At 34.1% G+C, this 16952-nt stretch overlaps 1 protein-coding gene across 1 annotated transcript in view; it reads left to right on the forward strand.

Annotated features, from left to right (window-relative positions):
* Positions 1 to 16952, forward strand: part of RYR3 (ryanodine receptor 3) — a gene marked incomplete at its 5' end in the record, with an annotated part of 219645 nt that overhangs the window by 64906 nt on the left and 137787 nt on the right. Inside the window, 5 exons of the mRNA XM_084263759.1 lie at positions 1822 to 1915; positions 5591 to 5665; positions 6714 to 6870; positions 12478 to 12651; positions 15319 to 15440. Coding sequence (XP_084119885.1) covers positions 1822 to 1915; positions 5591 to 5665; positions 6714 to 6870; positions 12478 to 12651; positions 15319 to 15440 — 622 coding nt within the window. The remainder of the gene's footprint in view (positions 1 to 1821; positions 1916 to 5590; positions 5666 to 6713; positions 6871 to 12477; positions 12652 to 15318; positions 15441 to 16952) is intronic.

Genomic DNA, 16952 nt, shown 5'->3' on the forward strand with positions numbered 1-16952 from the left:
GTCATAAAGAGAATAGAGGTTAACTCTAGAAACATCCTCATGTTTGCAGGTTTCTCAAGTAAAACAAAACTAAGCCAACAGAAAAGCCATTCTATAGTAAAGTTAAAAACTTTTAACTGATGACAAACATAATGAGCTATGCAGAGAGATCATAGAAGATCAGTGGTATCTTTTAAATTTCTGTAACAGCAGGGATTTGGCAACTAAATTTCCTAAGTGCTTACAGAATCACGGAATATTTGACATTGAAAAGGATCTGGTCCAAACACCCTCCTGAAGCAGGGCTACGTAGAATAGGTTGCCCAGGACTATGTATAGACAGCTTTTGAATATCTCCAAGGATGAGGACTTCACAACCTCTCTGGGCAATCTGTGCCAGTGCTCAGGCACCCTCAGAGTAAAAACATGTTTCCTGATGTTCACATAGACCCTCCCACGTTTCAGTTTTTGCCCACTGCTTCTGGTCCTGTCACTGGGCACTGCTGAAGGAACCTGGCTCTGTCCTCTTGCACTGATGAGATCCCCCAGAGCATTCTCCTCTCTAGGTCAAACAGTCCCACTTGTCTCAGCCTTTCCTCACATGTGAGATGCATCAGTCTCTTAATCATTTTAGTGGCCATGTGTTGTACTTTGAAACTTTCTACTGTGTAGCTCAGAATTGAATACATAATCCAAAATTGCATAGTAATAATAATTGTAAAAAAAAGGTAGAGGGTGTGATAAGCAGAGAGGTACATCTTTTTCTGTTTCAGTTTTTTTCCAACCACTTAGGTTTAGCTGTATATACACTTCTCAGAATGGTTTACATGAGCGATGATCATACGTCAAAAGACTTAGCAGCCTAGCTCAAGTTGGATGGACAGACTGAGAAAGTGCGATTTCCTGAGTCTAAAATTGGACTGGAAGTCTCACAACAGACTTTTTGTGCTGTTTGAAGTATTTTTGATTGAACATGAATATCAGGCAAGTTTGTTGGGTTTTTTTCATTCTTTGTTTGCTTTGACCTTTGTATTAATTGGCAAAAGGATAATTGTCAGTTACCGTTTTCCTAATTTACAAATTTATATTAAATCAACTGCACACTATGAAAATTTCCTTCTACCCTACCTCCTTTATGTGTGTTTGTTCTTTTAGAAGGCATTAATTTCACTTACAAGGTCAGAACAGTTTGGACTGAGGGTCTGATGAATCACTCTCCTCCTACACCATTTTTCTCTTTTCTTTTAGTCTGTAAGGCAAAGTGCCTGGTTTTGACCTGTAGTCTTTGTGTTAAATGGGTTGGAAAGTTAGCTTCCATTAAGCTTAATCTTCAGAACTGCTAAGTGTTTTTCTGTCCTCTGTCTCCTGCTGCTGCAGTGCAGTTTTGATTTTGACACAAATTATAAATGTCAGAACAAACTGATGAGCACACCAAATTGTTTTGTATTGAGAATATGTAAATGGCATTAAGGGAGAGGAAGCTGTGGTATTATAGATTTGATTTGGCTTTTACTTAAAGCACTCAGTTTTCAAAACAGTAATTGTTGCAGAAGTTTTTGTTTTCCTTCTCTGCCCCAGAATGCTACTTTAATTTTTAAATGTTAAGAGATTGCTTTGGTTCTGTCTTCATTTTAAGAAAAAATAGTTTTAACTGAAAAAGATACTAACAAACAATACATGTTTTCATATTAATTTTATTCTTCTTGCTTAATTTCGGTTATTAGTGAAAACTGGAAAAACAGATTTTACCTAGGTCTTTTGAATTTTTAAAATTTTTTTTTAATGGTGTTATTTTCAGATTCTCAATGTTTAACTTAATGACTAAATGTGCTTCTTTTACAGGATATCTTCTTGGTGGGCACGTAGTACGTTTTTTCCATGGCCATGATGAGTGTTTGACAATTCCATCTACAGATCAGAATGATTTACAGCACAAGTGAGTGGTGGTGCATTTTTCTCTCAAAAATTAAATCATTGATTGTCAGTTGAATTTGAGGTTAGATAGGTTAAACACTCTTCGTAGCAATTTTTAGGTAGGCAGTGGCATTGCTACAAGAAGTTGGGACCTACTAAGCTGGCAGTCAGTCATGAGTTCTTTTATTGCTGAAGTTCAATCAGTTGATTTCCACTAAGATTTCAGCCAGCTATGTTATTTGTCTTTAAAGTGTGTTACTATTACTTGCGGACGTAAGCAAGTGTTGGCAGGGAACACTTGCTTTTAAAAATCCTAAAAGATCTCTGAAAGCTATGTAATTATATTCCTGAAATAGGAGAATAATGTGAATGGTATATAGAACACTTTCAAATATGTGATAGTGATACAATGTGTTAAGACTGATGATTTGGAGTTATCCTATCTTTTGGATTTGTGAACTACATAAGGCCAAGTTTGTACGGTGCCATAATTGTAGGAGTCATATTTACACTATAAAAAGAAATGTTTTCACAAAAAAACCCAAATAGTAGGAAAAGGAGAAAGAGCTGTAGAAAATGATTGTAATTATTTCCATCTCTTTGTTTATTCAGTGATGCACATTCCATTAGGACTATTAAATAAACTGTTACACAAGAGTCATAATTTCTCTTTTCATAGAACAGACATTTAATTTTCCAAAGCTTTCTGTAGAGAATGCTACGTAACACTTGAAACAATTATTAGTGTCCGCCAAGGCCCTTAAGGTCTTGTATTACAAAAAAAATGAAAATATAGGGGATGTTTTTACTGAAAATCCAAAAGAAAGGATTGGCAATAACTTAGAATAAGATGGATGGATGGAATCACTGAAAATATGAAGAACGTATTATGTAGATGTTATTCTGAAAAAGCATGATTTCTCTTTTACAGTTTTGTTACTTTTTCAGAATGGAGATTATAGAAGACAAGATATGTAGGAAATGCTTCTAACTTTATTATGAGGAATATAAGTTCTTACTCTTGTAGTGCACTATTGTTTCAATATTTTTAAAAATGCATGTGTTTTCTTAAGTGTGACTCCTAAATAATGTACAGATGTAGATCTGCAAGGCTATCATCTTATAAAGATACTGGATGTAAATGGTTTTTCACATTCCTCCAGTATATATGTTAATATATTGGTTCTTCCTGGAATGTATTAGTATTGATCAAGAAGCAGAATATCAGATAAATTAAAACCTTAAGAGTTCTCAATAGAAGTTGTTGAAACACTTTGTCTTGGATGAGAACAGCACAACTTTAATTTCACGAGTTCCAGGTCCTGTAGTTGCGCAAGAAAAGCACTAAACAGATATTTTATTTTTTCCTGTTAACTGTTGAAGAGGGAAAAGAATTTGACAATCTGAAAAGCTGGTTAAAATTCTGCATTTCAAAATGCTACTTTCATTCAGAACCGGCTGTCTAACAGCTAGGTTGTGACATGTTTATGTATGTATCTGCAGTATTCACACAAGTTTGCCAGAGCAGGAAGGCAGATTTTAAAATCCATTGCTGCATATTTTTACAGATACTGAAGTACAATAGAAAGTAAGCTTCTGTGCATGCTAGGGAGGATTTGTCTTGTTCACATGAATATGTGTAAGATAGTTTTTCATCTATCAGTAATCATTCATGTCATCCAAACACCAGAATTTGTATAAACATTCTCAGATATAAATAGTCACATAAAGGGTATGAGTATGATGTGTGGCTGAGGAGGGAGGCCCTCCCACTCAGTCAAGACGTGCAGAAAAGACTTTCTAAACCCCTCAGGGAGTAGCCTGTGGCTAGGTCCAGTTTTAGTCCCAGACTTGGTCAGCGGTTTATATCTAAAAGATTATATATAAAACCACATACCAATCTCAACATCTACCCATCAGAGCCTGCAAAAGACTTTCCCTGAAACAGTTTCACAAAGTTGAAAGTAACAGAAAGTTTATTAAAGTGACTGATATAAAAGTTCATGATTGCTGTTGATAAATGCACTTACTGCAATAGCTCCAATATATGACTACGATGATAATTAAACTGCTATGATTATAATAAAATGCTAGCAAAATACTGTCCTGGGTATTCTCACCAAAAGGGTGAAATTGCAGTCATTTACTGGGAGGGTGTCCCTGTTTGGGGTGGAGAAGGAGCACAGCTCATCAACTACCTGTACAGGGTCTTCAATTTCTTCTCTTCTTCCTCAGGAGTAGCTTCCTCAATACCCTTTGTACCCTAATCTTAGCCATTGGCTCCCTGGGGTGATAACATGATTTGGGTAGTGAGTCAAGTACCATAGTTGTACTGCTTTTTTGCTCATTAGCATATTTAGAGGTGTTTACTTTAATATAAATTTTGCAGTTAATGAAGCAAAAGGTCTCATTCCAGGAATCGTGGCCTTCAAAATTCTGTGTAGAAACTGTCGATCTGTTTATTCTACATCATAGGGCCAAAACAGGGTTGCTCTGCTGCCGTAAGTCTCCCTTCTTTGGCTGATTCTCACACCAAGATTGCGCATCACCATCAAGAATATTTGCATAAGAGATAAGCAGACAACTGTACTTTTAATCTTGTAGGTACAGTTCCCACATTAATGGATACAGGAAATAGAACACATAATAGGAAAGGTCTTGATCTGAAAATCAGGATACATATAAACTTTTTTTTAAATGATAAAAGCCTTTTCCTCTGTATTACAAGGTTATTTGTTTTACTTAGTGAAGAGATTATTAAAATATTTTAAAATAGGTACAGCGCACATCAGACTTCCCAAATTATTATGAATACGTAATTTGATTAGATGCTTATTTCCTACATTTTTACTGTTGCAGAATATAAAAAATGCAATTTCTTTTGTTATTATTTTAAAAATTTCCTATATACATTATATATGAGAAGGGTTATACAAATTGTGGTGTTTGGATGACAAGAAGATCGATTACTGAAAGATGTAAAACATTTTTACATGTATCCCTGTAAATGGGATTATTCCACCATACTTTGTATCTGTTTGTATTTGGTTATTAAGTTTATGTCTGTTTCAGCACTAAAACATATCACTAACCCCTGGCCAGTAATTCAAGAAAAGTAGGTTATATTAAAGGCTAAATGCATTCACTTCCTGTTTTTCATTTCTCTGAGTTTCCTAAAACTAATATATATATTTATTTGTATTATCTGTTTTGTCAGGATGTTAATAGAATTTTTTTCATTTATCACCAGCATTTTTGTCTCTTAGTAAGAATGAAAGAATGAAGTCTCTTATGTTGTATTCATGAAAATAATCATTAATGTATGAAAATTTTTGTGTTTATTTTAATATTGTGCTTATGTGTCTAATGGTAGTAATTATTATTAACTTCTTGGGAACAATATGAATTGCATATTTTTATGACTGATTAAGTAATAGCAAAAATTTCTCAGTTACTTTGAAGGAAAAATATTTTATCAAATCCTGAGAGAAAATAGCTTAATGGAAGTAGCTTAATTTACCTGGGACATGCAAATTGTGTATTGTGGTCACCAATGAGTAGGAATCTTCTGTCAATTCAATTCCAGCCATTTAGCTGGGGAGAATTGATTCCTGAACAGCTAAAAGAGGAGTAAGGTTATAAATACTATGTAGCACAAATAAGTACAAGAGGATGATCTTCTACGTTTTTTTTGTAGGAAAGTACTGTATGAAACTGGAGGAGCTGGTGTCCGAGCAAGGTCTTTGTGGAGAGTAGAACCCCTTCGAATAAGGTACTGATATTTTTTGAGCTTTTTGTTAGCAACTCAGTACGTTAACAGCCATTCATTTGTTACAGACCCTTAAAGCAGTACATGAGAAATACATTTGTCTTTCTAGGTGATATATGTTGCTATGTTCATTGTCAATTATAAAAAGTAATCTACCATGATATAGTGGTAGGCTGAGAGATTTGGGCTTGTTCAGCTTGGAGAAGAGAAGGTTCTGGGGTGACCTTATAGTGGCCTTACCATACCTGAAAGGTGCATATAAGAAAGCTGGGGAAGAATTGTTCACGAGGGCGTGCAGCAGTAGGACAAGGGGTAATGGTTTTAAACTAGAAAAGGAGAGATTTAGGTTGGATATTAGGAAAAAGCTCTTCAATATGAGGGTGATAGACCACTGGAACAGGTTGCCCAGGGACATAGTGGAGGCCCATGACCCTGAAGGTCAGGCTTGATGAGGCTCTGAGCGACCTGATCTAGTGAAGATTTTATGACTTGTCTGCGTGTCTGTGTCCAATAGCAAAAGCAATGTTGCCTATGAGATGTGCCTGCCTGAGACATTGTTTCCATCCAATAGTAAAATGCCTTCCTAGTTTTCACTTGCAATTTTAGAAACATGGGTGGACATCAGAACAATAATACCACTCATAGGTGTCATGTCTCCTTTTCTTAGTCACTATCTCCCTCCTTGGTGATTTCTTATCTCTTGCTTTTTGAAGTGAGATTTCCATATATACCGTAAGGGTATACATGCTTTAACTTTGATGGCCTTCTGTACTGTATGTTTGTTTTACTCTTGTGCTTGTGATTGCAAATTATATATCCTCATCACTAATGGAGACGCAAGATAGCTCTTTGGAATGTTGAGTCCTCGTTTAGGTTTAATTAATTGTTTGTATTAACAGTTTTGTGTCTGTCTTGATGCAAATATTGAAATCAAAAGCAAAAAGGAGTGTATATAGTGCAGTGTATTTTCTGAACATGCTTTAAAACCCAAAAGAGAAATACTGATTTTTCTTACTTCATAATTTTTTTTTTTGATCTCTCATATATTTAGCTGGAGTGGAAGTAACATCAGATGGGGACAGCCTTTCCGTCTTCGACATATTACAACAGGAATGTACTTGGCTCTGAATGAAGATGAAGGACTTGCAATGTTAGACAGAGAGAAGTCAGACACAACATCTACTGCCTTTTGTTTTAGAGCATCAAAGGTAAATAACATCAATGCATCAATGGATCTCTGAATTACAAGGTTTGAGCCGATTCAGTGACTTCATAAATTAGTTTTAATTTCTAAATTTAGGCTAATTACTATGATTATGCATTTAAACACAAAGATAAACAACCTGAGGTGAGAGGTACAAAGGTTTCCTTGAGGTAAAACATGGATGTTGAATAAATTTTTGAGTAAAAAAAATGTTAACAGGTTAGGAAAAAAAAAAAAAAGATTGAGAACTAATACAACCCAAAATACAGTGGTTTAAATGCTTTAATTCTCATAGAATCATTTTAGTTGAACAGAATCTCATTAGAATGTTAGTAATTCTAACTCAATCTGTCATAATTGAATTTAATGTAATTCAGTTCAGTTGGGCAAAATTCAGCCCTTGTCATACTTTGTTGATAGTTGGATTACAAGGGAAATTAAGTCAGTGATTTCTAAACCATGTTTTCCAACTGTGCTCTTTAGTGAGCTTTTAATTGCATGTTACTAGCTTTTTCATCATTTCCAGCTGAGAAAATAGTACGAGTAAGAATGAAGAATGATTATGGAGGTAGACAGAATTCTTTTTTTGAGAAAGTGAAAGGTTTTTACACTGAAGATGATGAAAAGTTTTTATGTGCTTTCAAGATATTACTTATAAATAGTTGTCATAGCTGCTAAATTAGAGTTTTTTATTGGGTATGAGAAGTTAAATGTTCCATATAATTCTGAGTGCTTTATGGTCCATGCAGGGCCATGAAAAAGAATATTTAAAGTTAGATATATCCTAGATCAATGCTAGCATTAAGGGTCTTGACAGATGCTAGATTTTTTAAAATACAGTAAAGCAAATACTTATTTTAGAATGTTTAAAATAACAATTTATTTTATTAGTGTCACTACATACGGTGTGCCAAGATTTTTATTTTAAGCAATCAAAATAACTGAAAAACTACCAGGAAATTTCTTTAAGTTGCTAGATGCTTACTGGACAGTTCTTTGTAGGATATGCAGTGTAGATTATATATGTGGCTTTGTGCAGTGGCATTATTATAGCTGTATTTTCTTTCCCATTTTTGGCACATCATGGCACCCTGGTAAGGCTGGTGAGTAGACCAGAAGTGTGCAGTTACTAGTTCAACATTGTGCTCAAATTCCCATAGCATCCTCAGTGCCTAACTGGACACTATTAATATTCTAAACTACATATATAAAAGTTTAAAATTTAAGTACATAATTTTTTTAATGTATGCATACTCATAAATAGTTTCTGTTACTTTGAATAAGCATACCCGATTTTCTTACTCTTTTATTATAGAGGTGTGCCTCAAAAGCACATTAATGAAACTTGTAACAAAAATGCATTCATCTCTTCTACTGTGTTTGTATATTTTTATATGAAATACAAGTTCAGTGTCTCATTGTTCTAGGATTTGTGCTGTCCTATATAGAAAAGAATATTTTTATCTCACAATAGGTTATAAATTTACTTCTGCCTGTGCCAAGAACAGGAATAGTTGTTCATTGTCTGAGCAGATGAGAGCTTCACTGACCCATGGGTAGAGATATTAGGTGAGGGGAGCAAACAGTGATAACTCCTCCTGAATGAAGTGAGGTTTCGGAAGAGAATAAACCCCAAAGATTGATCTGAACTGTAAGAAGGAAAGGACTCTTAAAGTCAAGTGCTGATTTCATAGAGATTGAGGGCAAAAATAACTGCAGAAGTAACAGTTAGACTACATATATGCAAGCGTGATTATATTAATTTCAGCACATACATATTAACCTTTGATTTCTCTTCTTCAATTTCTCAATGAAGAAATATTTTCACTTGCCTTGACCTTTATTTGTCATGAATAAAGGGAAATTTCAAGATAAGTGTCTAATACCTTCCTATGCGCTTATTGACGGCTCCTTAAAAACAGAGTACTGCAATACCTGGAGTGGAGTATCCAAAAGGAAATAAAGTATCTCTCCATTGAGATATATTTCCCATTTTGGAAGCCAGCAAAAAGATTCTATCTTTGCCAGTAGCCAGAGATATGTGGAGTATGGCAGAGTCTGTAACACATGACTTTTAAGTCTACTTTTCCCAACAGTTGTTGTGGATACCCTTTTGCTGGAAAAGCACACCTTCATCCTCAGTATTGTTACACACCACTTCAGCAGTCTTGTGTGCTCTATGCTTTCCAAGCCTGTAACTGTATTTATAGTGTATTGATTTGCCGTTTTGTTTCCTTTTGCTGGGTGACACTGGAAATTGAAATAGATATTTTAAATTTTAAAATTAAAATTAGAATTTTCCTTTATGTGTCCTTATGTAAATAAGGTTTTTTTCTGGGGTTTTGTTTTGGTTTGGTTTGGTGGGATTTTTTAAGTGAAAAAATATGCTGAAGAACATTATGGTGCTGATTGCAGTGAAAACAACGTATGCAATATGTGTCTGTTTACTGCAATCACAGCAAACTAAGTTTACAAGCATCAGAAATTGACAGAAGCTCCCCAAAATTATGCCTTTCATTGCATTTAATATGGAGCAAAATTTCTGACAAAGTTTTAAAATGTCAACTTTTATATTTTAAGTCAACAGTTCATTAATGGCTTGTGACCACAGATACAGCAGTTTCCCTACAGCAGATGGAATCCTGTTTTGAAATGGGATGTTCTCATTCCAGCAAAGTACTTGGCTCAGTATACTCGCTGAGCAGAACCTTAATTCTGCTTAGAAATTTCTTTGAGATTAAACACAGTGAAGAAAAAGAGCATATTTAAAAATGATTGTTTCTTTAATACTTGTTATAGTCCAGAATTAATACTTGAGATTTTGTATTTTATTTTCAAGATGATATATGCAATTGACAATGAAGAAATTATTGGTGTAGTCTGAGTAAGTAACATTCTGACACATTCAAAAGTCACAGATGACTCATGCAGAAGGATTTGATATTTTAATATTACTGCCAGCATGTAGCTATCTTAGGGGCTCAACATGGCATTAGGATGTCGTAATAGTTTAGTAGTAATCATAAAGTTTTGGAATAAGATATTACGGAGTCCCCTACCTGCATTTTTAAGTTCATATTTTAGAATTGTAATTTCACAGTAATCACTACATTTGAAATGAAATATTAAGCTGGTTTTTTCTACTTATTTTATATGGGAAGAGAAAATTGAAAGTAAAATTAGAGGGAGTTTTTTTTCCATTGCCTACTGGGGTGTAGAAAAGCATACTGAAACGTATGTGGAGAATTCTTTTTATGATAAGCCCTGTTGCAAGTTAGGTAAGGTTAGTGTATCCGTTCTCTACTCTTATATTTGTAGACTTTTAATCATTTTCTTGTGTTAAATTTTGTGGCCTATGGCAATGCAGTAACAGATGCAACACCAAAAAATACAATTTTAATTAGCTGTGTAGATGAGATTTAATAAAAGTTCAGCAGTGAGGTTGCCTTAAAATTCTTAGTGGCATGTAAACAAGTCCTTAAAGTATCAAGGTTTTTTTCCCTATTGTGTATTTACAGCACTGTTGAAAAATAATTTTAAAGACAGTTGGGTTTATTTCTCCTGTTCACACTGCCATTCCTTACTGTCCTTCTGTTACTTAGGAATCTATGATTCTATGAATTCTCTCATTTTCTGAATCTTGTCCTTCTAGTGTATTAAATAACTTGTGAAAATAGCATCTTTGACAGCTTTGCCCTCGAGTTTCTTTCTTTTCCTTTTTTTTTTTTTTAAATTTATTTTTGGTTGCTGTTATTTTGCCTTTGCCATCTTCCAGACCCATTATGTGATTTGTTTTTCATCAACTTGATTAATTCATGGCCTGAGGAAGTTAAACTGAGGATAGGTTGTGAAAAGAGAGTTTTGAAGGAGAAAGTGTTTGGCTATTTGTTGTTGAGATATGTCAAATATCTAGATAAGAGCGATTTTTTTCCCCTCCTCAGCTGATAATCTTTATCTGACTATACTTTTCAGCTGTTAGAAAATACACCCTCTCTTTGCACACTGCTATCAGATGACTTGGCTGAAATCCTAGAGAAACTGGACAGGGCACAAAGAGCAAAATATCACGAAGAGGAACTTACAGTGTATTTCTTAAAGTGAAAACAGCCTTCAAACCCACAAAATAATTCTAAAGCTTTATTTCTGAAATTAAAAATCTTGGGTTTTCTTTGTTTAGTATCATCAAAAATGATCAGTATTACTCAATTTTTTAAAACAATAACATAATTAGGATCACTTGTTACCATATTACGATTTGTTTCATTGAAAATTTCATTGATGTTTCACTCTTAATGCAAATGTAATAATTGAGGAAAAATGTTTTCATCTTCAAGGCCCTATGTAAATACCAATAATTAATTGCTGAAAGTTACTGAACTTGTGCACTTTAACTGCATTTTTCATTTAATGGCCTCACTGTAAATGTGTATTGAAAGAGTTCATCTTTATATGTATGTGATGCAGAAATGTGATGTGATGTTATTTCTCCATAGTCTTGATATTGTAATGGTATCTCAAGGAATGTCTTGTAATTTCATTGCAATTAATCTTGGCATTATAATACTGTCTGTTTCAACTTAAATTATTGCTGAAATTTGAGAGCTAAATTCCATTTAAATGAAAGTAGATTAGAATAGTTAAAATAGAACAACTTTTTACTCCACAGATGATGAACATTCACTAAACTGAAATGAAATTAGGAAATGTGTTATACATATAATGGTGTAATGTCTGACTCAATGGCCTAACATGAGCAACAAATGAACAACTACCTATGTTAAAGGTTAAGTCCATCATGGAATTTGCTGGATAATTTTGTTCTTATTCCTGAATTTATTTTGAAAGGAAAACTATTTTATTTTAAAGAAGATAATTCTTTTTGTGCAGGGGCCTTAAAATTATCTAGTTTTGAATGAAAAACAATGGGTTTAAGAAAGTTTAAACTTAAAAATTGTACTGAGTATTCTAGCCAAGCATTGAGCAATGTCCTTAAAAGAGATTTGAAGTAATCCAATCCCTTTTACAAATAAGTGTAAAAACAAAATAAATATTTTAAAAAGCAAAAATGCACAATAAAAAAAAGTAAAAATAAAATTGTACTTTAAAAAAAAGCAAGATTTTCTTTGCTGGATGCTGCAATACAGAGGCATCATTCCAATTGAAGTTTTTATCTGCATATACTATATAGAATAATAGAAAAAAGTCTTACGTGTAAAATATCTGCTTATTTTTCTTTTTCATATCTAAGCTATAATCAGAAAACATTTCAAATACAGAACTCTACAGACTAATAAACTGAGACTTTAATTACATCAGTAACTCATTGTTAGGTCCATTATTTAAAGATTTTAAAAAAATATCTTTACATGGTAATGGATTTTACTTGATTTTTCTTGCTTTGGTGAAAATGATGCTTCAAATTTTGAATGGTTTTAATCAGAAACTGACTAATTAATTTCTTAGAAACAGAAAAGTTAAATTTTAGCTGAATCTTAACAAAAGGAGTAGCACAAATATTGCTCAATATTGGAATGTGTTTCAGTATAGAATTAAATGATTTGTCGAGTTTCAGTATGGAATTTAAATGTCAATTTATATTTTATCTTCTTAGGAGCTAAAAGAAAAGCAGGATTCTAGTCTTAAACGTGACATTGATGGAATGGGAGTCCCAGAAATAAAGTATGGTGATTCAATCTGTTTTGTTCAACATGTGGCTAGTGCCTTATGGTTGACTTACAAAGCACAAGATGCTAAATCAGCACGTTTAGGTCCCTTGAAAAGAAAGGTAATATGTAATATTTGGCTTTTTTTTTTTTTTACTTGGAAAAATAATGTTAATTGCATAATAATTTTGACCTGTCCTGTATTTTAATATCCTACCAATGTGGCAACGTGGGCTAAATTGTTTCGTGCTGTTTGATTGTAAATGGTGTGAATGTTTCATTCTAAAAGTGAAAACAGCAGTGAACATTAATTCTGTTAATGAAGAAAAGCTTTGCCGTTAAGAAATGTATTTACCTACTTTTCTACCCAGAAGAAATTATTACTTTGGGCTCAATTTTTATCTTGGACATGGTAATCTATGGAAATTCCTGATTTGGATGGTCAAATAACTTTTTTGAAAATCCACATTTAACAGCTTGCAGGTGTAAAGTCGTAGGTCATCTTACATTGACTGTTGGCTTAGATTTTTTTTTTTATTATATTGCATGACATAGCAATTAAATACATTACTTAAGAAACAGCCCTAGAAACTGCTCAAGAGTTTAAGGGATATCAAAGAAAAATATCCTGCCAAAATGTTAGGTATAATTGTGATGTGGCTTCAAGATTTTTGAATGTCATTTTTTCATGGGATTTTCAGACACTCTAATCCTTCTCAAGTTGACCAGTACTTTCTCTAATAACTTCAGTAGGGAGGATTGAGAAATACTTTATTTTTGAAAGAGGAATAGGGGGGATTCTGTTCCCATAACTTAGCTATTATCACTGATATCTGCTGTAAATCTAGAGAGAAGAAAACAGCTATGGTGCAGGCTAGTTCTGCTATAAAATATTCTAAATGCCAAGTAAAAATGTCTATTGTTTGGCTTTGAGGTAGTTTCATGTATCTAGTTGTCATGCTCTCTTTGCAAGACATAAATATGTAAGAAATTCTGGCATCATTTATGAGGCTTCTGTTGAAAGATTTTTGCCAGAATTTTGATCTGTTGTTGCTCTCTCTTTCTGTGAGATCTTGATAACCAAGGTTCAAGACTCTGTCTTGTAGTGGTGATGAGAAATATATGCTGCCTATTTAGCAGTGGTGTTCTGGACCACTACCCAAGGTGTTGGTTAATACCAGTTCCCTGTTGTGCTTCAGCACTTCAGTACCAAATGCCTCTTTATATGCAGGGAAAAGGATTCTCTGAAGAACTGGAGTAAGGAAAGGCTGTGTGCTTCTGGACATGATTAATGGACTTCTAAACAGTAATTTTCTGTCATTGTGGTGTTTCTGGATTATTTAGTTGAGGGGATTTTTTTGGCCAGAGAAATAAGGAAGAATAGGTCCTTCTTAAAAGACTTCTCTCTTTCTTGATCTACTGCATACTTAGGGAGAATAATGCATATCTGCTGCACAATGGTGAAAGTGCAATTATTTTACAAGGCATGGCTGCTTTGATATCCTGTCTGTCAAAAACTGTAATTCCTGTACCAATCCTGTTGCTCCAAAATCTGGAGCTACATGCAATGGCCTGAGGAAACATTATCTGACTGTCAAACAGTATGTGGAACTGAACTTATTGTTCAGGTGAGAGACACCTTTCTTCATGGAAACAATATTTCAGCTATCAGTCACCCAAGTATGACTTTCTATAAAGAAGTACTTATAAAGAGGAAAGATAACCAATATCTCCTTTAAGACAACACCATCAATAGACTATTTCAAAAGTGTCTTCTTAGTATTCTCCTTCCAATTTCCATGGATTCTGGAGTCCAGATAAATTTATAGTGTGTTGTATGCCTCTTTTAAAGCACTCCCTTATTATCTTGGAAGGAACATAGGACATGTATAAAATACTTTACAATACTTCTGTATACCTATATGACAGTAAACAATCTTCCCATTTGTGGCAGTAACCACTTGTATAACATGATTATTTTCTTTGTTAACTGTTCAGTTCCTACACAATTACCCAACTAAGTGGGAAGTCAGAAATTTTTTACTATTCATAACTAAACAAACATATTTTTGCAGCTGAGAATTCAATAGGTTACATCTTAGGCAAAACAGCAGGATAACTCATGTTTAATTCTTACGAAATTGCTGCGGGTTTTTAATGACTCAAAATGATCAAGACTTGTTTGTTATGATACCTAAACATAATGCTGTCTTTTCATGAAATTGGGTATTTATTTAAAGGGAAAATTAAAAACCCACCAAAAGATTTCAGTTACTGCTTGGAATTCCTATGATGTTCACCTGTGGTTCTGATAAGAATCGAAACAAATTTGTAGAGAACAGAGAAATGAATCAGAAGCTACTCATAAATGTTGTAGCTCCTTTAGCCCCACTGTCATTTTTATGATGTTTTTCTCTCCAGCTCGATTGTAGTCTTGTCAGTAGCATTTTCACATGTGAATACTTTAATACATGGTGCATAAAATAGTGAACAGTATCTTTCCCGTACAGCCACGATATAGAAAGAATGAAACTTTTTGTTTCAGTTAGAAAATATTTGCTAAGTATATATGTTTCATGAATTGCAGGGGAATAAAGGTGCATGAAAATATTTTCACTTAATTTTTATGTGAGATTGACAAATTTGTAATGAATAAACAGTTCAATAGTGGTAGCTTGGTTTATATGCAATTACTGTTTTCAGAGCAGTGTCGAAGTAAGTTATGAAATATATACAAGTACAAAGTTTCTTAAAAAGTAATTATTGTGATAAATGATGACTTTCAATAGGTTATATTACACCAAGAAGGACATATGGATGATGGTCTAACCTTACAAAGATGTCAGAATGAGGAATCACAGGCTGCTCGAATCATCCGCAATACTACAAGCTTATTCAGCCAGTTTACAAGGTAGTTGTCATCATCTTAGATAAAATAGTTTTTCATTTGTTTTCTAAATTATTCTGAAATTAGAAGAATTTCTGTAACAAAGTCCTTATTTCCTGCTTTTGAGTATTTGTAGGTAGAAGCTATTAACAATACATGGTTACAGACTAAAGTTTGTAAATCTAATACCTTGAAGCAAGAAGCAAACTGGATCATAATCTAGGTTGAAGAAAACATGCTGAATTATCTCAGCGTAACTTCATTCTTAAGTATTCTGCAGTAGCTAGAATTTCATAATATTCATAAAAGGGGTTTTTTTTCTATTTCTCTTGGTAGACCAAATATTATGCTTAATTCTATTCAAATTTGTAAAGATAATTGAAACCATAACAGTCCACACAAATAAACAATATAAGGAAGAACAGAATAAATCTCTGCATGTCTGGGAGGAGAATGCCCATTTATTGCCTTTAAATTCCGGAATGCGGCATTTTACCTGGGCTTGTTAAATCACCCATCCTGCTCTAGCACTGCTCTGATCACATCTGGAAGATTTAAAGATCAGAGGAACTCTATGCAGCATACCAGTTGAGTGATTGAAACATCTGAGGGATGGGATGCCAGGCAAAGAGACCTGGACACTTGAGAAGTGGGCCTATGTGAACCTCTTGAGGTTCTGATTGTTATCTGATCTAAATCTGCCTTCTTTCAATTTAATGCCATTGCCTCTTGTCCTGTCACTACAATTCCCTTGTAAAAAGTCCCTCTCCAGCTTTAGGTTCCGGAAGGCTGCTGTATGGTCTCCCCAGAGCAGCCTTTTCTCCACATTGAGCTAGTCCAACTGTCTCAGCCTGTCTTCATAGGACAGGTGCTCCACCTCTTTGTGGCCCTACTCTGGACTCAGTCCAACAGCTCAACATCTGCCTTGTACTGGGGACCCCAGAGTTGGTCACAGTACTCCAGGTAGGGTCTCATCAGGACAGAGTAGAGTGGCATAATCACCTCCCTCAACTTGCTGGTCACTCTGGTTTTGATGCAGTTCAGGACATGGTTGGCTTTCTGGGCTGCGAGCACTCATTGCTGGCTCAGTTTCCCTTAGTGTTTCCATGTGGGCTGTCACAATTCACTTCCTTATTTTCCACATGCCTTAGCATAGTTTTCAGAAGGATCTGTTAGATGTATCTTGGGGTGATTTTAAGGAATAACTCAAGCTGTGATTCTAAGACTTTAGAGTGGAATAAATAGAATGACATTCTATTTAAAACATATCTTCCAAATCTTTGCTGTGATAGAGGGTGAATATTGCTTGACCAATGTCACAACTATTTTAGACCATCTGCACATTACACTTTTATCTTAAGTAGGATTTAAAGTACCTGAAAAAAAATCAGTTAGTAAGAAAGGACTTTGGTACTGTTTTTCTTTTTGCTGACATAATTTCTTCTGCTCATTTTTTTCCAGTTATTTTTTGTTTTGCTTTTTTGTTTTTTTCTAATCTTTCTCTTTAGATCAGTACAGAAAGGGAAATTATTTACT

This window comes from Gallinula chloropus, assembly GCF_964237585.1.
Source record: "Gallinula chloropus genome assembly, chromosome: 4".
Taxonomy (NCBI): Eukaryota; Metazoa; Chordata; class Aves; order Gruiformes; family Rallidae; genus Gallinula; species Gallinula chloropus.